This window comes from Artibeus jamaicensis, unplaced genomic scaffold (genome assembly GCF_021234435.1).
Source record: "Artibeus jamaicensis isolate MK-2021 breed Jamaican fruit bat unplaced genomic scaffold, CSHL_Jam_final contig_793, whole genome shotgun sequence".
NCBI lineage: Eukaryota > Metazoa > Chordata > Mammalia > Chiroptera > Phyllostomidae > Artibeus > Artibeus jamaicensis.
The window spans coordinates 2,775,595-2,797,396 of NW_026521975.1; the positions used below are offsets into that span (position 1 = coordinate 2,775,595).

The 21,802-nt window shown below is 37.7% G+C and overlaps 1 protein-coding gene across 7 annotated transcripts in view; it reads left to right on the top strand.

Annotated features, from left to right (window-relative positions):
• Positions 1-21,802, top strand: part of KATNAL1 (katanin catalytic subunit A1 like 1) — a 138,484-nt gene that overhangs the window by 89,880 nt on the left and 26,802 nt on the right. For all 7 annotated transcript variants that reach the window (XM_053672890.1, XM_053672894.1, XM_053672889.1 and 4 more), the window contains 5 exons: positions 400-527; positions 925-1,030; positions 5,401-5,559; positions 6,267-6,393; positions 17,111-17,245. In XM_053672890.1, coding sequence (XP_053528865.1) covers positions 400-527; positions 925-1,030; positions 5,401-5,559; positions 6,267-6,393; positions 17,111-17,245 — 655 coding nt within the window. The remainder of the gene's footprint in view (positions 1-399; positions 528-924; positions 1,031-5,400; positions 5,560-6,266; positions 6,394-17,110; positions 17,246-21,802) is intronic.

Genomic DNA, 21,802 nt, shown 5'->3' on the forward strand with positions numbered 1-21,802 from the left:
ATTAAATGAGGTGATAAATATGAGGTTTCTTGCTGTGTAGTAGGTTTTCAGTAACTGAATTTTCTTTCTTTCTCTGCATTAATATTCTCAATTTTTTCGGGCTGTGGTGGAAATCCCCTGTACCCACCAATTCAGAGGTATTTTGCAAGGATCCTCCTAGTCTTACCTGCAGCTCTCCCCCCAGGAATGTAAATTTGAAGACGTATATACTGAAGCAGGCCAGTTCATCTGTTCATGGTGAATTACAAAGGAGAGGATGGCATTTGGGTAGTCAGAAACACTATCTTAAAGTAACCAAAAGTTATTTTTTAAATGTTTACATTATATTTTTATAGTTTAATGATGCTAATTAAAATTACGTTACTTTTGACCAGTACTTTTTAAAATACCTGTCCCCAGGGACGGAAAAATATGCAAGATGGTATGAGTGATGGTGAAATTCCAAGATTTGATGGTGCTGGATATGATAAGGATCTGGTGGAAGCCCTCGAGAGAGACATTGTGTCCAGGAATCCTAGCATTCATTGGTTAGTATCTTTTAAATTCTTGAATTAAAGTAGTGGAGAAGTTAAATTACAGGTCGGCGTGGTATGACTCTTTTCTTTTAACCATTTTCTCCTGTTTATGACTTCATAATATGAGTGTATGGAATTGACAGGACAGTCCTTTCCTCAGAATATAATTAAGATACTTTACATGTTCATTTGATGTTGGCATAACTGACAGAAGTTGTTAATTGAATAACATGTTCTAGTTAATAACTGGAATGTTATTTGATCTCTGATAAAATTTTACGCAGCAACAATTAAAATAATGTTCTTAATATCAAAGTAATTACATAAGTAACAAAATTAAAAGAACTGGTATTAACCATTAGTCAAAGGCACCCTTGAATAAACATGAAACTTTGCTGTTCTTGCACAGGGATGATATAGCAGATCTGGAAGAAGCTAAGAAGTTGCTAAGGGAAGCTGTTGTTCTTCCGATGTGGATGCCTGATTTCTTCAAAGGGATTAGAAGGCCATGGAAGGTGAGAATTTATTAAAATAATATAGTTATAAAAATGCCGCTTGCATGATAATGAAAGACAACACTGTAGTTTCTGTATGTGTTTACTAACATCAAACGTTGGGGAAGGTTTGTATACACCCCAAATTTGTGGATTTGAATTTGTAGTTGAGTTGTGCAGCCTCTGCATGGCAGGAGAGGGGCCCGGACTGTTGAAACTATGGTCTTTAGTTAAGTCACTTTCCTCAGGGTTGCTCAGCTAGAGATTAGCTTTAAGAATTTTCTGGATCTCTGTTTCTGTAAATAAGTTAACAAGCATACTAAACAGTAATAGCACATAGTCTTAGAGAATAACAGTTTGATCAAATAAATGCCTTTCTAAAAGTTGGCATATTTCTCACTGATTATTTTGATCACTTCATCTAGACTTGGTATAAATCTCAGACTTGGTATAAATCTCAGACGTAATCAGAATGTGTTTCTTTTTAGCTTGCTCTCTGCTTTAGAGTTTAAAGCCTACCCAGAACAAGTTCCCCCTAAGTCCAGAGTTTTTCTGTTGGCATGTTGAAAAATCCTTTTAATAGCTGCTGTCTAAAATGTAGTTTGGTCTTAGCATAGGCAGAGTCTTCCTTTTACTCTTACTGGTAGAGTGCAGTAAAAGCATGATCTTATTTTGCTCTTCTGAATTAACTGGGAAGATCTGTTTCTCTTCTCAGTCCTTGCTTGTTTACACAAAACTGGGGCGCTCATAGCATTTTGATTGCCTTTCACAACTTAAATACTTTTAAAGACTGTTGTAGAGTTAGTTACCTAATTTGGGGAACATATTACCATACATTTCCCCTCTGTTATACTTCTAAAGCAATATTTTAAAGAGAGAATAAGGTCTTAAAATAGGTATTTAAAGGGATTTTAAAATAGCTGGAGTGGTAGGTGTAACCTACCTTCATAAGGAGCCCTGTAAGTTTTTAGCAGGAGGGTGATTTGCAAACGTGGAAGATCACCTTGGCAGCGGCGTGGAGGATAGATCGGAGATGGGCATAGATTGCATATGGGTGAGGAGTCGGGTCTGGAGGCTCTGGCAGTAGTCTAGCCCAAGGATGAGGACCTGCACTAAGGCATTTGTTATTTGGCTTGTGAACAAATGGGTGAACTTATGAGAGATGTTTAAGAGGTTTGTGACAACATTATGGCTGATAGTTTATAAAGATAAGGGAGAGGGACAAATTTCATGACTTGCCAATCGCAGGCTTGAATTGAAGAAGTATGCAGTTACTTCTGATACCCACTACCCAAAACTGGGCCTGGTTTTACAAGTTAAGGGCAGTTTTCTACGAGACTGTCCTACTTGATATGCCAGCTGCAAATTGGGGGGTCCTTGGGTCACCCCCATTTCTGACCAGCTGGCTGTAAATTTGGGGCTTCTTACTACCCCCTCAGGTTCATGCATTCTCTAGAATGATTCACAGAAATTAGGAAAGCATTATACTTAAGATTACAGTTTTATTATAGCCAAAGGAAGCCATTCAGAGTTAGCCAAAGGAAGACATACACAGGGCAAGATGTGAGAGGATGCTGAAACTGAAGCTTCTGTGTGCTCTCCCTGTGGAGCCAGATGCGTCACTCTCCTAGTGCGTGGATGTGTAACAGTGCATAGAGTGTTGCCAATGGGGAAGTTCACCCAAGCTTCACTGTCCAGCTTTTACTGGGGTTTCATTACATAGTCATGGTTGATTGAATCATTGTCCACGAGTCTTAATCTCCAGTGCCACCTTCATTCCTCTAGAGCCTCAATCCTCTAATCACACTGTTGGTTTTTCTAGAAAGGCCAACCCCCTTAGCATACCCCTCATCTCATTAGCATAAACTATGCAGGGACCTACCATGAGTCACCTCATTAGCATAAAATTTCAGGGCTCAGCATGGACAACAAAGACACTCCTGTCAGTTGGGAGATCCCAAGGATTTAGAGTCGTCTTCTCAGGAACTGTGGTAAAAGGCCAGCCAAATTATTTATTATATAGGTACAATGAACTGATTTTGGAAATTGAGAAAAGGAAAAGGTTTAAAAAGAAACAAAATTAGATAAACGCTCAGCAGGTAATTGGAAATAGAGGTCTGGAGCTTAGGAGAGAGTTAAAATTGCAAGATATAAGTGGTGATTGATAATATGTGTATAGATGAAATTGTTCAAGTATTATAAAGGGAAAGGAGAACAAAAGACTTAGAATTGCTTTGGGAATGTCAAGGGCCAAGAGAAGAGGAGACCTAAACACTCTGCAGATAGTCATGATGGAGAAGTAACAGGAAAGGGCAGTATCACAGAACCAATTCAGAGAGGAAGTGTTGCAGGAAGAAGGGACTGAATACAAACTATCAGCATCAAAGGTTAGAGAGAAAGAAAGAACATGCTAGTTGAAAAGTGGCTGGCGGATTAGTAAATTAGATATTTTTAGTGGAGTAGTAGTGGCAGACGGCAGATTACAGCTCCTGAAGAAGCAACAGTAAGCTTAAACCATTTCTTTAAGAAGGTTGGCTGAGAAGGGGAGGAGAGGTGGACAGTAGAGGATCTGTAGAGTTAAACAGAGGAATTTTTTTAAAGGAATGTATTTAAGTATGTTTATATACCAAGGGGAAAGAGCAAATAGAGAATGAACTAGAGGAAATAATCAAATGTATAGGTGAAAGTATAAATACTGTGCAATGTCTAATGTTGGAAAAGGGAGGAGGCATTAGAAAGAGAAGTATGAGCTTGGTTATAGCTGTGCCCATACCTTTGATTGATTTTGCAGTTTTCAAAATAGCATTCTCATTCACAGTTAAAGGCTCCTTACAAAGCACAAAGTTTTTAATAAAACTAGTGTTTCAGATCCTGGTGATCCCAGTTTGTTTGGGTGTCAACATTCTATAGCTAGGAGTTTGGCCGGTTTCTGATTTTAGTTTACGACACTTGGATATGCACATAGTTTGTAATGTTTAAATTCCCAGCTTATTAAACTAAATTAACAAGTGGGTCAGAATTAATTTAAGATCACAAACTGCTGTGCTTCTGAGCTCCCACTAGAAATGGCCAGTGAATTAAGCATTTAAGAATCCATTAGTGTTTGGAGTTACTTCAGATAAATTTCCAGAAGTCGAATTGCCGGATCATAAGGCAGTTCCAGTTTTAATTTTTGAGCCGCTTCCATACTGCTTTCCACAGTGGCTGCACCAGTCTGCATTCCCACCAACACTGCAAAAGTGTTCCCCTTTTTTCACATCCTTGCCAGCACTTGGTCTGTATCCGAAGAAACTCGAAACACTAATTCAAAAGAGGATAAGCACGCCTATGTTCATTGCAGCACTATTTACAATAGCGAAAATATAGAACCAGCTCAAGTGTCTATCAGTACATGAGTGAATAAAACAATGGGATACTGTTTGGGTGTAAAAAAGAAGAAAATTTTACCCTTTGTTACAGCATGGATGGACCCGGAGAACATTATGCTAAGTGAAATAAGCCAGTCGGAGAAAGACAAATACCATATGATTTCACTCATACGTGGTGTCTAGTGAACAAACTAAACTAAGAAGCAAAATAGAGACATACTCATAGTTAGAGAGCAGGCTGAAAGCTCTGGGGGGCTGTGTTATGGGGTGGAGGGATGGAGCAAAAAGGAAAAAGGACTCATGGACATGGACAACAGTGTGGTGACTGTAGGGGGTGGAAGATAAAAAGGGGATAAATGGTAATGGAAAAATACAGTAATTAAAAAAAAGAATCTATTAATCTTCAAGGCACGAGGATTAGTGTTCTCAAATAATTTTTACTCCTTATTGATTTATTTTGAAAGAATAACTTTCTCCCTATTTTTAAAGGTGAGAAATAACTAGTTTAGTTTTTAGTCTACATTTAGTGGCTCTTTCACCATATAACAGTATTTTATGTAAACTATTACCTGGCACATTAAACTGATAAAATGCTAGCCACTTTGATTATGCTTGAATTACCACTAGATTTTAGTTACTGTATTAACTGATAAATGGATCTTTATTGTTTATTAAATGCTATATATTTTAAATGTGTTATGGAAGATAGGTTTTCTTGTCTTTTCATTTTGCTTACACAAAGCAGTCAATCTTGAGTGGTATTTAAAGCTATGCATATTTATCTTCTGCCAGGTTTAGGAACATTGGGGAGGTTCTTTCAAAATGTATCAGAGGATTCCTTGTTGTCTAGACCCTTTGTTTAGCCCATCTCATTGAGTACCTCTGATTTGAGACATTCTGTGAAATCACTCTTCATTTTTTTAATCTCTGAAATGATACAGAAAAGATTTCCCTATACATTGATATTTTATAAGAAAGCATTTTACTATGATAAATCATTTACTACATCTTTTGAAATTTCAGGGTGTGCTGATGGTTGGACCCCCAGGCACTGGAAAGACCATGCTAGCTAAAGCTGTTGCCACCGAATGCGGCACAACATTCTTCAACGTTTCCTCTTCTACACTGACATCCAAGTATAGAGGTGAATCCGAGAAGTTAGTCCGTCTGCTGTTTGAAATGGTGAGTGAGATATGTTTAGATTTCAAAGGACTGTTGATATAAGCAATGATAACCCTCTAATCTAGATCCATTCATCTAGGGCAAGTGTCATAGTTCTCAACACACTAATAGGATATGGGGTAGTGGGGTTTCTGGAATTGTTCATGTATCTCTAATGTATCTTCCGCTCTGAGGAAAAGGAAGGCTCTTTGGCATCCTGTCCAGTGAAGCTAGAAGAGACTTTGGAAATGTGTGTGGTGTGACTGACATTTCTGGATCTCTAATGAGCTGGTTGAGCAGAAGTCTATTTTAATATGTATTTTAAAAATCAGAAATTGATCTGTCATTAAAGTTGGTTCTTTTTCATAAGGGATTTGTAATAGTTACTTAAGAATTTATATTTGAGAAAAGAGGTTGATGATTTATCTTTTAAAAATGTTTTGTATTATGGAAATTTTCAAATACAATAGTGAAAAGGATAGTACCATGATTTCCTATATATCAGTCCCCAAACTTCACCAAGCATATAACTTTTATTTTTAGAAATATACTTTTTTTGATATGAATGACTGATTTAACCTCTGTCAATACCTAAATGGTGGCATTAAAGCAGTGAGAAACTTCTGCTGTTCTTTAACTATGATTTTAGAAGGAGGAAGTAGCACTTTAAAAAATTAAGACTATTTTATGAGATAATCAACTGATTCCTTTAAAATGTTTTCACAAAGGCTAGATTTTATGCCCCAACCACAATCTTCATTGATGAGATAGATTCTATCTGCAGTCGAAGAGGGACCTCTGATGAGCATGAAGCAAGTCGCAGAGTCAAGTCTGAGCTACTCATTCAGATGGATGGTAATTGATATTTAATTACTGTCTCACAACTATTATATTTCCTTTTTGAACTTTGTGTAGATTAATACTTTGGAAACACTCAATGAATGGACTCGAAGGTAGCCTGACTTTATTTATAATCTGCTCATCCACATTATTTCTCCATTTGTTTTTGCACTCAGAAAGTACTTATAGTATACTTGTTGTGAATTGTGTCCCACTTCAGGTTCTGAGGGTACAAAGAAAAGGAATGCATGGTTTTCAAGGAATTTACTACTTAGAAAAAGATTCTAGAGATTTGGTCTGGTATACCAGGGGTCTTTAAGATCCTTGCAAAAGGTCTTCAAGGGCTAAACTATTTTCATAACAATATCAAGACATTACTTACCTTTTTCACTCTCATTTCGCTTAAAAGTGTACAGTGGAGTTTTATAGAGGCTACAAGACATGTGGCATATAATAGATGAGAAGCAAAAGCAGATATGAAAATCCAGCTATTCTCCACTAAAGCCATTTGCAAAAATGTTTAAAAAATACACTCATTAAATTTTTGATGTGGAAAAGCAAAGTTATTTTTTATAATAATGTCATTTATATTAATAAGTAATGGATTTATTATCACTTTAAAATAATTAATATTTTAAAAATTCTCAGGTTTTTAGTTTCTGATGATACATATTAATAGATATACTCCACACACACAAAAGATCATCCGAATTAAATAATTTTTAATGGTATGTAAAGATCCTGAGACCAGAAAGTTTGAGAAGCACTGATCTAAATGGGAAATGTGCAACCTAGCAGACAATTAAAATACATTATAGTTTCTGTGGTAATTAAACTCTGGGCATAGTGAGAACATTGCAGGAAAGGCACCTCCAGTCTAAGGGAGTCATGGAATAACTAAGTTGGGCTTTGAAGTATTAGTATAACTTACTCAGACAAAGAAGAATAGGCATTGGGAAGCCATTGAAGGGAGAGAGTGATGAGCCCTGAGCTACTTTTTAGAGATATATTACTCTAGTATTTGTGTGGTCAATGGGAGGCTATTTAAGCAAACTATAGGAAAACACAACATCTGTTAAAACAAATATCCAGAGTATGTTGTTTTATTCACAAGCCATGGATATTTACTGAACATTTATAATGGTATTGTACTAGGAGGAACCAAAAACCCCCCTGGAATTATCTTCTGGAGGGTGGGCCCCTTGTAGTACAGGTTTCCCTTCTAGGTGAGTGTTCTAGGAACCCGTGTGTATCAGTGAACCAGCTGGCATTGTTGTGAGGGGCTGTGCTCAGCTTCTGTGACTTTTTTGAAGACTTTCAGTGCATTTGCCTATTTCATGATGGGTGATTTACAAGTGCATCTGACCACACTGTGCTGAGTGTTCAGCAGTTTTGACCAAAAATGACATGACCCCTGTGCCCCACCCTCCCTATTCACCCAATCTCACCCTGAGCAACTTTTTTGTTTTCCTGGATGAAAAAAGTCCTCAAAGGAAAACATTTTACTTATGTGGAAGAGGTGAAACAAAAAACGGCAAAAGCATTAAAAGGCATCAAAATCAACAAGTTCAAACTGTTTGAGCAGTGGAAAAAATGTCTTGATAGGTATATTTCATCAAATGAAAAGTACTCTGAAGGTGACTGAAGTTTAAACATGTAAGACAAAATACAATTTTTTAATAAATATATTCCTGGTTTTTTTTGATCACCCCTCATGTAAAGTGCCAGGCACTGTAAGATAAATAAAATAATGTACTGCAAGTCCCTTCTCTAGAAGATTTTCCTGTTTTAACGTGCTCAAATATGAAAGAATCAAGTGGCTGTTATATTTTGGGAGATAGATATGGAGGAAAACATTACATGCTTTAAAAATATCACTGAATATGAATTTAGTCAGCTGAATTTCATTCAGGGCGCAGGTGGCCAACACAAGGCCCCCAGGCCGCATCGGGCCCTCCATCTTGTTTTGTCTGGACCAACACCTTGTTTCTACCTGGCGGCAGCACTGAGCTCTCACTTAACTGTTAAGGAGCAGTTACATTTACACAGTCCTAACATTACATTCAGCCCTTTGAAGGCAAGGCGAGGCTGGTGTAGGCCCCTGGTGAAAATGAGTTTGATACCCTTGATTTAGGGGTATTTGTGACTGTTGCTGACAATTAATTAGACAGCCTGATTCTTTGTGATAATGATTCAAATAGTAGTTTAGTAATAACTTATTAAGAAAATAGTATATTAAGCTGAACTCCTTTATATCCACTACTTTGTTATGCCAGGCTAGAAACTCTGATAAAGTTTGTAAGTTTTAGACTTTTTTTTTCACTATTTTCCCAAGTTTTCACTATGTAACCGGAAGTTTTTTGTTCTAAAATTTTGCCATCTTTCCTGGATTGAGCACTCATCTCCATACATCAGCTTGGGGGATGCACTAGTCCTACACTTCTGACTCCCCGTAGCTTCACCCCACCAAGCTTGCGTCCTGTGTAGGAATAAGCTAGTTGCAACCAGCCTGGGCTCCCATTGCAGACTTTCTTGGAAGTTTCAGCAGACTCAGGGTATTAGAGATAAGACGCACAGGGAGGACTGAGTGGAGTGGCTTTAGGGTGAGGGGCAATTTTCCCATGTATTCAGCAGGCATTGCCCCTCCACCACATCACCTTAAGGAGATGTACTATCTGCACCCTTCCTACTCACTCTAGCACCACCTTGCCAAGCTGGCATCCTTCAGGGATTCTGCTGGCTGTGGCCAGGCTGGACCTGAGTTGCAGTCTTTCTCAGAAGGCCCTCAAGGAGGCCTCAGCAGACTAGGAATGTGAGAGATGCGCACAGGGAGAGACCGGGTTTTGTTGTTTTAGGGCAAGAACTTCTTTTCCTGGTGCATGCCTCAACTGGTGCCACCTTTCCAGTTCAGAGCTCTCCCTCCAGGTGAACAAATCTTAATCTTTTTTAGCCTGATACACTTTTCTGGCTCCACCCTGACAAATCTGTTAGACCATACTCTGCCACAAAGGTCCTTGGTGTGCCTTCAGATTTTTGCTGAGTGGACTGAGAACCAGCACTGGTACAGAGTTTGAATCTATATCAACCTAGTAAATACCGCTTGCCCCTACTTGATGACTCAGAACCTGCCTCACACAGCTTGTGTACTGCCAGAGGCTCTTTCAATGCCTGAGCCCAATAGGCAGGTGGAGGTGAATCTTGGGGTACCTGGACTTCTTGCTGACCTGTCCCAGGCTTGCTTCTGGTGGAAGCCAGCCTCAGTATGTACACCTAGGCCCAGCAGAGCCAGCCACCAACTGTGGATTGCTTTATAGCTCCTAACAGGTACCCCACAGCCAGTCACAGCATCTCACATTGACCTGCACAAGAGCCCATCCCAAGACGCCTGAGAACCAACCACCCGATGGTGGGCTATAGACCCGATCCAGGATGACCTGATTAGCTCCACAGGTAGAACACCCAACCACCCAACGGGAGATCTGAGCAGGCACCAGACATGCTGGAGTGAATTCTGTTTTGTGGGGTCAGCCCCCACACATCAGCTGATACACTGTAGTTGGTGTCAGTCTTCACAGTCAGCCAGCCAATGGATGGCCAACAGCAATCAAGACTAAACTACAACAGGAAGGCTCACATAACCCACACAAGGGACATTACTAGAGCACCCAGCTGAGGTGATTAGGGAGACTGCACCACTGAGACCTACAGGATACCTACTACATATGACCATCTTACAAAGACTTGGAGACATAACAGATCTAGCCAATACCCAGAAACAAATACAGAGAGTCAGCCAAAATGGGGAGACAGAGAAATATGTCCCAAATGAAAGAACAGGAGAAATTCTTAGAAAAAGTACCAAAAGAAATGGAGGCTGGCAATTGCCAGATATGGAGTTCAAAATTATGATTATAAGGATGCTCAGGAACTTAGGGCTTCCAAAGAGATAGCAAGTATTAAAAAGTATATAGAAACCATTAAAAAGAACCAGTCAGCAATGAAGAATATACCAGAAGTAATCAATAATAGAATAGGTGAATCAGAGGATCAAGTCAGCAATTGTGAAGACAGGATGAACCCAAAGAGGCCCATCTGAAAACACATCCTAATTAAAATGGTATAGGTTAGAGTCAAAGAATCTTAAAAGCAGCAAGAGAAATACAGTTAGTTGCCTACAAGGGAGATCCCATAAGACTATTAAGTAATTTCTCAATAGAAACATCTCAGACCAGAATGAATTGCAAAGTATTCAAAGTGTTAAAAAGCAAGGACCTTACAACCAAGATGACTCTACTCAACAAAGCTATCATTTAAAATTGAAGGAGAAATAAAGAGCTCCCAGACAAGAAAAACTTAAAGGCATTCATTACCATTAAACTAGAGTTATAAGAAATGTCAAAGGGACTAATTTAAGAAGAAGAAATTTAAACAAGAGGAACATAAATGTGTAGTAAAATGGCAGTAAATATTTATCTGTCAATAATCACTTTCAATGTAAATGGATTCAATGCTCCAATCAACAAAATATATATTATATATGTTGTCTATAAGAAACCCACCTCAGAACAAAAGACAGATATTGACTAAAAGTAAAAAATGGAAAACATATTTCATGCGAATGGAAATGAAGAAAATCTAGGATAGCAGTACTTATAGCAGTCGAAATAGACTTTAAAACAAAGGCTACAAATAAGCTACAAAGGAGATCACATAATGATAAAGGGATCTGGGGAACAAGAGGTAACCCTTGTAAACACTATGTACCCAGCACAGGAACACCTGAATATATAGGAATTCAGATGGACCTAAACGAAGAGATCATAATGCAGTCATAGTAGGGGATTTTAATCCCCCAGTGACATGGATAGATCTTTCAGACAGAAAATCTGCAGCCTTATATGACATACTGAACCAGACTGATAGAATTGTTTTCAGAGAATTTAACCTCAAATCAGCAGAATATATATTCTTTTCAAGTATACATGGAACATTTTCTAGGACAGGCCACATATTAGGACAGAAAATAAATTTAGAAAGATTGAAATCTTGATGGTCATTTTCTCTGACCACAATGGTATGAAACTAGGTGTCAGTTATGAAAAAGTAACTGACAAACACAAACACATGAAGGTTTAAATAACATGTTCCTAAACAATGAATGGATTAACAATGAAATCCAGAAAGTAATCAAAAGATACCTTGAGACAAATGAAAATGAGAACACAGTAACCTCAAATCTATGGGTCATGATGAAAGCATGCCTAAAAGGGAATTCATTGCATTAGAGAGTTACCTCAAGACACAAGAAAAATCTCTAATAAACCATCTGACTTTACATCTAGGGGAACTAGAAAAAGGACAACAAAGAGCACAAAGCAAGTAGAAGGAAGGAGATAATAAATATTAGAGCAGAAATAAGTGAAAGAGTTTTAAAAAATACAAAAATGGATAAAATCAAAAGATGGTTCTTTGAAAAGATAAACAATATTGATAAACCTTTGAGTAGACTTACGAAGAAAAAAGAGAGAACCCAAATAAAGAAAATCATAAATGAAAGAGGAGAAGTAGCAACCAACACCTCACAAATACAAAGGATTATAAGAAAATATTACAAACAACTATGCTAACTACTTGGACAATCTGGAAGAAATGGTTAAATTCTTAGAAACATAAAATCTTCCAAGACCGAATAAAATAGAAAATCTGAACAGACCAGTTAAAACCAACAAAATCAAAACAGTAGTAAAAAAGACACCCAACAAACAAAGAGCCTTGGGCCAAATGGCTTCACAAGTGACTTTTACCAAGGATTCAAAGAACTAACACTGGTCCTCAAACTATTCAAAAAAACTCAAGATGAAGGAAGACTTCTAACCTTATTTCACAAGGTAATTTTTATCTTAATCTCACAATCAGATAGACACTACAAAGAAAGAAAACTGTAGGCTAATTTCCCTGATGAACAGAAGCAAAATATTAGCAAACTGAACTCAGCAATACATTAAAAAGATTATATACCATGATCAAGTGGGATTTATTCTCAGGATGCAAGGTTGATACAGTATTTGAACACCAATTAACATGATACACCAGCTAAACAAAATGAAGGATAAAAATCATACGCTTGTATCAATAAATACACAAACACATTTAACAAAATCCAGCATTTATTGATGATAAAACCTTTCAGCAAATACAGGGAACATATAAGGGAATAAAGAGAACATACCTCACCATAAAAAGATCATATATGAAATCAACACCTAACATACTCAGTGGGGGAAAACTAAACATGTTTCCCTTAACATGTTTAAGATAAGGAATAAGATGGGGATGTTCACTTTTAACAGTCTTATTCAACATAGTTCTCTAAGTCCTAGCCACAGCATTCAGATGAGAAGAAATAAAAGACATCCAGGTTAGATAGGAAGAAGTAAAATTGTCATTATATGCAGATGACATGACACTACATACAGACAACCCTAAAGTTTCCACCTAAAAACTACTAGAAGTGATAACTGAATTCAGTAGAATAACAGAATACAAACAGGTATTCAGAAATCAGTTACATTTTATATACTGATAATATCAAAAAGGGTAACTAAGAAAACAATCTCACCTACAATTGTACCAAAAAATATCTAGGAATAAATTTAACCAAGGAGGTAAAAGACCCATACTCAGAAAATTATAAGACATTCAAGAAAGATATTGAGGAAGATACAAATAAATGGAAGCATATACTGTGCTCATGGGTAGGAAGAATTAATATCATTAAAATATCCATACTACCCCAAAAGAATATATAGATTTAATGCAATTCCTATCAAAGTACCCATGGCACTTTTCACAGAATTAGAACAAATCATCCAAAATTTATATGGAATTACAAAAGACTTTGAGTAGGTACAGCAATCCTGAAAAAGAAAAACAGTTGGAGGTGTCATGCTACTCGATACCAAACTACTGCAAGGCTGTAGTAACCAAAAGAGCATGGTACTATCATAAAAACAGACACAAAGATCAGTGGAACAAAATAGCCCAGAAAAAATTTTATATTCAGTTAATACATGATAAAAGAGGCAAGAACATACAATGAGATAAAGACAGTCTATTCAATAAATGGTGTTGGGAAAATAGGATAAATAAATGAAAATAGACCACCTTCTTACACCATATACAAGAAAAAACTCAAAATGGGTTAAAGACTTAAATGTAACATTCAAAATCGTAAAACTTGCAGAAGAAAATACATGCAGTAAATTGGTATTTCTCTTAGAAATATTTTTTGTTTATATATCTTTTTGGGTAAGGGAAACAACAAAAATAAAATGTTTTCACACAGCAAAAGAAACCATCAACAAAGTGGAAAGAACCTAATGAATAAGAGAAGATATTCACCAGCGATACATCTGATTAGGAGTTAATACACAAAATTTATAAGGAACTCATACAACTCAACACTTTAAAAAAACCAGCCCAATTAAAAACTGGATAAAGGACCTGACTAGACTCTTCTCCAAAGAGGCCAATAGGCATATGCAAAGATGCTCAATATCACTAATCGTCAGAGAAATGCACCTCACACCTGTCAGAATGGCTGTCATTAATAAACCAGCAAACAACAAGGATAGAGGAGGATGCGGAAAAATGGAAACCTTCATGCACTGCTGGTGGGAGCCTGGGTTGGTACAGCCACTATGGGAAAGAGTATGGAATCTCTGCCAAAAATAAGAAATGGAACTGCCTTAGGACCCAGCAGTTCCATTTCTGGATATATATTCAAAACTCCAAACAGTAGTTCAGAAAAATATATACACCTTTGTATTCATTGCAGCATTGTTTACAATAGCCAAGATATGGAAGGAACCTAAGTGCTTCTCAATAGATGAGTGGATAAAAAAGTGGTGGTACACCTTTAACTGGAACCTAATCAACAAAAGAAAGAAGCAAGCAAAATATAACCAGAGACATTAAAATTAAGAACAATCTGACAGTAAACAGAGGGGCAGGGGGAGGGAATAATGGGGGAAGCATTTTTAGGAACAACTATAAAGGACACATGGACAAAACCAAGGGGAGGATGGAAGGAAGGGGAGGAGGTGGGTTTGGAGGGGGCGGGGAGAAAATGCAGCTAACTGTAACTGAACAATGATAAGATAATTTTAAAATAATAAAATTTTAGTAAGTAAAAATGGTGGTACATATAGACAATGACTATTACTCAAAAAAGGAATGAAATTTTACCTTTGTGGCAATATGGATGGACTAGAGAGTATTATGCTAAGTGAAGTAAGTCAGGGAAAGACAAATTTTATATTATTTTATTTATATGTAGAAGTTAAAGAGCAAACTAAACAAAATAGAAACAAACTGGATGAAAACATTCTCCATATCTGTGATTCTGTATCTTGTTTGCTCAGTTTGTTATGTAGATTCAATTGTTGATAGGTAAGTATTTATTGCTATTTTATTGTCCATAGTTTTGGTCTTCTTTTTCTTAAATAAGTCCCTTTAACATTTCATATAATAATGGTTTGATGATGATGAACTCCTTTAGTTTCCTCTTGTCTGGAAGCTCTTTATCTGCCCTTCAGTTCCAAATAATGGTTTCGCTGGGTAGAGCAGTCTTGGCCGTAGATCCCTGCTTTTCATGACTGAATATTTCTTGCCAATCCCTTTAGTCTGCAAAGTTTCTTTTGAGAAGTCAGCTGACAGAATTAGGAAATTCCCCTGCAGGTAACTTTCTGATTTTCTCTTGCTGCTTCTAAGACTTCCTCTATATATTTAACATTTGGCATTTTAATTATGATGTGTCTTGGTGTGGGCCTCTCTGCATCCATCTTGTTTGGGACTCTGTGCTTCCTGGATATGCTTGTCTATTTCCCTCAGCAAATTAGAGAAGTTTTCTTTTATTATTTTTTTTACAAATAGATTTCTGATTTCATGCTCTTTCTATTCTTCTTCTGGTACCCCTATTATGTGAATGTTATTGAATTGCTTGAATTTGTCCCAGAGGCTGCTTACACTATCCTTGTTTTTTTGGGAATCTTTTTTCTTCTTGATGTTCTGACTGGTTGTTTTTTGCTTCCTTATGTTCCAAATGATTGATTTGATTCTCAGCTTCATCTGCTCTACTCTTGTTTCCCTGTAAATTGTTCTTTATTTCAATTAGTGTATCCTTCGTTTCTGACTGGATATTTTTATGCTGTTCCCCACAGAGGTCCTTGAGCATCCTTATAACCAGTGTTTTGAACTCTGCATCTGATAGATTGCTTATCTCCATTTTGTTTAGCTCTTTTTCTGGAGTTTTGATCTGTTCTTTCATTTGGGCCATGTTTTTTGTCTCCTCATGTTGGCAGCTTCTCAAGGATTTCTTTCTTTCTTTTTTTTTTAATGTATTAGGTAGAGCTGTTTTTACTCTTTGTCTTGGTAGTATGGCCTAATGTAGTAGGTGCTCTGTAGGAACCAATGGCGCAACTTTCCCCATCACCCAAGCTGGGTACTCAAGGTATGCCCTCTATGTGGCTGAGTACACCCTCCTCTTGTAGTTGAGCCATGACCGTCATTGGCAGGTCAGTGGGAGGGATTTACCCAGGCCAGTCAGCTGCGGGGACTGGCTGTGACCACTGACCACCAACCTCTGCCCTCTGTGGAGGATCAGTTGTGTGGAGACAGGGTGGTGGTGCTCCAGTTTGGTCTATAGATGTCCACTGGGTGGACGGGCTCTGGGGTTTCCCTGTGTTTTGCCTGGGGCTACCCTGTGTGATCTATAAAGCAATCTGATATGGCTGCTACTTGTTCTGGGTTTGGGGATTGCTAGGTGAAGACAAGCAGGTTGGATGCTGCTGGTGCTGGGCCTGGGGCCAATTAAAAAATAACAATAAAAACAAACTCATAGATACAAGCTCATAGATGATTGCAGATGGCAGGGAGTTTGGGACATGGGCTGGGTGAAAAAGTGAAGAGCTTAAGAACTACAAATTGGTAGTCACAAAATAGTCCAGGATATGTAAAGTATAGGATAAGAAATATAGTCAGTAATACTGTAATAACTGTGTATAGTACCAGGTGGGTACCTGAAGTATTCAAGATCACTTTATAAAGTACATGATTGCCTAACCACTATGCTGCACATCTGAAACGAATGCAAAATAATATTGAATGTAAACTGTAATTGGAAAATAAAAAAATTATTTTAAAGAAAATTAAAGTGTTTGAGGAACTCATGATTTTAGTGGAACTCACAAAAAGATAAAAGAATAAAACAGCAGCCTTTTAAAGCCTCTTCTTTCCTGAGGAATATACATTCATTTTCTTATAAAAAATGGTTTATTGGATTATAGTTATGTAATAGATTATGTGAATTCTTCTATCTCCTTTTTCTAAAAATTCTCACCCAAGGATATTTTTTAATTGATTGTTTTTAGAGAAAGAGAGAGAGGAAGGCAGGGAGGGGGAGTGAGAGTATGAGAGAGAGAGACCGCTATGTGAGAGAGAAACCAATTCATTCTCTCACATACATACTCCAACCTGGGATCAAACCTGCCCCCTACATATGTGCCCTGACTAGGAATTGAATCTGCAAACTTTTGGTGTATTGGGTGATGGGCCAGAGGTCAGAAGGACTGCGTTATTTATATCACTAAGCTCGCCACTAAGTATGTGATTGATGCTTAGTAATGTTAGTTGAATGAAAGAATAATGGACTTCTGCCTCTTACTGTGTGTAGGAGTTGGAGGAGCTTTAGAGAATGATGATCCTTCCAAAATGGTTATGGTATTGGCAGCTACTAATTTCCCATGGGACATTGACGAAGCTCTGCGAAGGAGATTAGAAAAAAGGATTTATATACCTCTCCCAACAGGTATGATGCATTCCCTTTACAATATTTTGATTTTTTTGCCTCTTGTTACCCTTTTTCCCTCTTAATCACTTATTCCATTGACATTCTGGTTGAAGAAGTTTATAGCTTCACAAAACCTATTTGTAGGAGATGAGAGAACAGAAACCAAGGTACTCTAAATTATTTACATTCAGAGCCATGTTCATGTTAATAAATTAGGTAGGACATCTAAGTTTTTTATTTTAATCTTGAGTCTTTATTAAACCTTAAGTGTTTAAAAATAAAGTTTTCTTGAGATCGTTTTCAAAATATGATGTTTGAAAAATATTTTATCTTACTGATGAATATAGAAATTTTCATAAGTGAATTTTCTTTTTATATTGCGATATACAGGGAAATGTATAAATCTTTAGTGTATAATTTCATGAGTTTTAACAAATGAATGCTTCTGTTTAATTATTATCCTACTCAAGATGTAGGACATTTCTGTTACCCCAAAAAGTTTCTGTGCCTCCTACCAGTTACTATAAACCCTCCTTTACTTTCCTGATTTTTATCACCATGGGTTCATTTTACCTATTACTAAACTCCATATAAATGGAATCTGATGTGTGTACTTGTCTGTTTGGTTACTTTCACTCAACATAATGTATTTTAGATTTATCCATGTGGTTACATGTATCAGCAGTTTATCCATGATATGATACTACATTTGTTTATTCTCTTTCTGGTGGACATTTGTGGTTTTTTTTTCTAGGTTTTGGCCATTATGAATGAAGCTACATTCTGTATAAATCTTTTTATTTATGAATGTTTTCAGTTTTTTTGGGGAATGTAGATAAGAATAGAATAGGTGGATTATAGTGTAAGTATATGTTTAACTTTGTAACGCCCAACCTGTTTTCCTAAGTGTTTGTGCCATTTCATACTTTGCTCATCAGTAAATGAGATTGAAGTATTTGCACATCCTTGTCAGCATTTGGTATAGCTCGTATTTTAATGCTAGTTGTTTTAGTTAAGTGTGAAATGTCATTTTACTATGGTTTTTTAGTATACATTTCTGTGGTGACTAATGATGCAGAGTACCTTTCCATGTGCCTTTTGGTCATTGGCATACCTTTTGCACAGTGTCTTTTCAAGTCTTTTGTTCAGTTTTTAATTGGTGTATTTGTTGTTTTATTAATGCTGTGTAGTTCTTTATCATATACATGGATTGTTAATAATTTTCTTCTAGTTTGTGGCTTCCCTTCAATTTTCTTATGGTGTCTTTTGATAAGCAGAAGTTCTAATTTTGATGTAGCCCTCTTGTCAAGTTTTTCTTTGCGGCTAGTGCTTTTAGTGTCTTAAGAAGTCTTCGCTTACCCTTGGAGGACACAGGATTTCTCCTTCATGATGTTTGGGGTTGACTGAGAAGGTTCCGTGGCTGAGGGTGACCCCAGATGCCTGGTAATTGAGGCCCAGGGCCCCAACTAGGGCACCTTCATGTTACCTGTGGCCATTCAATTTGACTTCAAGATAGTCAGATTTCACACCTGGTAGCTCAGGGCCAGGTGTGATTGTTCCCTGGGAAAGGAGCAAGGTGCGTTATTATTACCTAGCCTTTCTCTAGGCTGAAGCATTTACAAGCCCAGCCATTTTTAGGAGGATAGGAATTGGATTGCCTTTGAGTGGGAGAGTGGCAAGTCCCCCTTGTAGGAGCATGTGCTGGATAAGAGAGACTTTAGCAGACATCTTGGTAAATTAAATCTTCCAGGGTCAATGAAAGGCAAGAAGTCAAGTAACCAGACAGGTGGAGCTTGGTGTTACCATAAATGTCTTCTTAGTTCTTGTATCTAAATATGGCGGTATCTACCTGGTCAGCCTAATGGACTCCTTTCTCTAGACCCCTTTATTTGATTCTGTTTTGCTTTTGGACTAACCTCCGTAATTACCAAGGCATCATCAAGTCTCATATTTCCTGTCACATCAGGTTCAGAGTTTTTTCTTTTGTTTTTGTTTTTCCTTCAAGTTCACATCTTTGCTCTCCTGCTTGAGTCATTTGCCTTTTGTAGTGTTCTGTTGTACTTTTCTACTGACCTTTTTTTACTCTGGTATATGTGTGCTTCTTTCTACTTCTATTATTTATGATGCTGCCATTCCCTAGATTTTTTCTTCCCTTCCACATGAATTTTATTATTTTTCAAAGTCAACATTAAAGTTTTGATTCCAAGGTCTTCTTTGCCCTGGCCTATCTCCCTGTGTGGACTTTGTGTCCCTGGGTGCTTCATCCATGTTCATTGTTTCCCAGGTATTGCTTCGTAGAAGGGATCTGGGTTTTCTCAGTCTCCCTGTACTCCTGTTTATTGACTGATTCATGGTGGTGATGATAGGACAACAGACATTTGTTGAGTGTTGACTCTGGGCCAGGATTTCAGTGTATTACCTCATTTAACTCTCAACAGTCTTACGAGGTAGATTCTGTTCTTATCTTTATTTTACTGTGAAGAAACTGAGGCACTGAGAGTTAAACCTCCTGGCCAGGGCAGCAGAACAGGGACATGAATACGGTCTGGCCCCAGTGAACCACCATCCACTTCACTGAGCTGCCTAGAGTGCATAAGGAGAATCGTTATCACAGTGTTTGTTTATATCTAGAATGTGTGTTAACTTGGCTGTGTAGCAATGGCAGATCTTTATACTCTTAACACATTAACCCCTCATTATATCCTTTCACAAGGTTATTACATATCATTAATTCAGTTTATAAAGCTAAAGTTGAAGTATAAAAACTGAGTTCATAAATCCTTAGAATCTTTTAACAAATCACTGATACAGCCAGTACTAAAAGTTAATTTTTCCCAAATCATAGTTATTAGGGAAAAGGAGGACGCTTCCATCCAGGCTTCGGAATACCAGGCCTCCACTTATGAACAGATTTATGCTCCAATGTTCATTTAAGTTATCCGTGTAGAACTTCCTTTGGGGGAGAGTACATTACATTAAACTTGGTGTTGAAGTTCTAATGGCAGGCTACAGTAAAACATTTGCTTTACAAATACAGTGGCTTTCTAACCCTGCTACTAAATGAGCAAAGTGTAATAATCTCTCACTAACTCAACTGCTCCGTGTAGGGCACAGTGAAATGAGTTCTCAATTCGGAGCTCCTATGGGGCATTAGGAGCACAGCTTTCTTCTGTAGCAGGGGACTCAGGAGCTTCCTCCCCTCCCCTCTTTCTTCCCACACTCTGCTGACCACTGAGTAGAGGAGTGCTTTGGTCCTACACCTGCCATGTACCGTGGTGAGTTGCAAGGAGGGCTCGTTGGCAAGGGATGGCCAAAGATGGGGAGCTCCCAAGACCAAGGAATTTTAGAAGTAAAGGTTTGTTAGTCACACCTTTTCTTTTTGGTAACTTCAGACAATACCTGGTTGTTTCTCTTTCTACTGTGGCTGCTCTTTGCTTTGCTTTGTCTTACTTTATGTGTACACTCATGCGTGTGTGTGTGTGTGTGTGTGTGTGTGTGTGAAATGTTACTCAGATACAGAAAAATCTCAATTTGTACAATATTTGGCAAAGCAAACAACCATATAAGCACCTCCTAGGACAAGAAATGGAGCATCGTCAGACCTCAGAATCTCCCCAGTATGTTCCTTCCCTAGCACAACTCTCTTCCTGCCCCCAGCAGTAATCACTGCTATTCTTTTTATGGGAATAATTTATTGTTTTTCCTTATAATTTTATCACCTAACAATGTATCCCCAAACAAATATTTTTACCTCCTGTGGAACTTTGTATAAATAAAATCACAGTAATTGTGTATTTGTATCTTGCTGCTTTTACTCAGTATATTTTTCAGATTCATCCATGTTGGGACATATAGATGCAGATTACATTTTCCCTGTGTAGTATTCTATTGCATTAGTAGTCTTCTGAGGCCACCATAACAAAGTACCACAGACTAGGGAGCTTACACAACAGATGATTATTTTCTCACAGTTCTTGAGGCTAGGGTCCAAGGTCAAGGTGTCAGAGGATTGGTTTCATTCTTGGGCCTCTTTCCTTGGCTTGTAGATGGCTGTTTTTCCCATTGTTTTCATGTGGTCTTCCCCTTATATGTGTGTATCCAAATCTTCTCTTTTTATAAAAACACATAGGAGTGGATTAGGGCCCACCCATATGACTTCATTTTACCTTTAATTGCCTCTTTAAAGGCATCATCTCCAAATACAGTCACATTCTCTTGGAGGTTAGGACTTCAACACAGGAATTTGGGGGGAGGATACAATTCAGCCCACAACAGCCATTATGTCATTGTACCACAGTTATACATCATATTACTTGATGGGCATTTTGGTTGTATAAGTTTTATGCTGGGATGAACAATGCAGCTCTGAACATTCTTACGCTGCATAGTAGTGCAGATGCCTGAGCTTCCCTGGGCCAGGACGGAACATTCCCTTCTGGGAATGGAACAGCAGGTTGTGTCGCATCGCTGGAGCCTCAGGAGGTAATCCGGTCTGTCTTCCTGAGGGGTCACTCCAGCTCTCACCCCTGCCAGCACTGTGTGAGAACTCTTGTGGTTTCATATTTTGTCAGCACC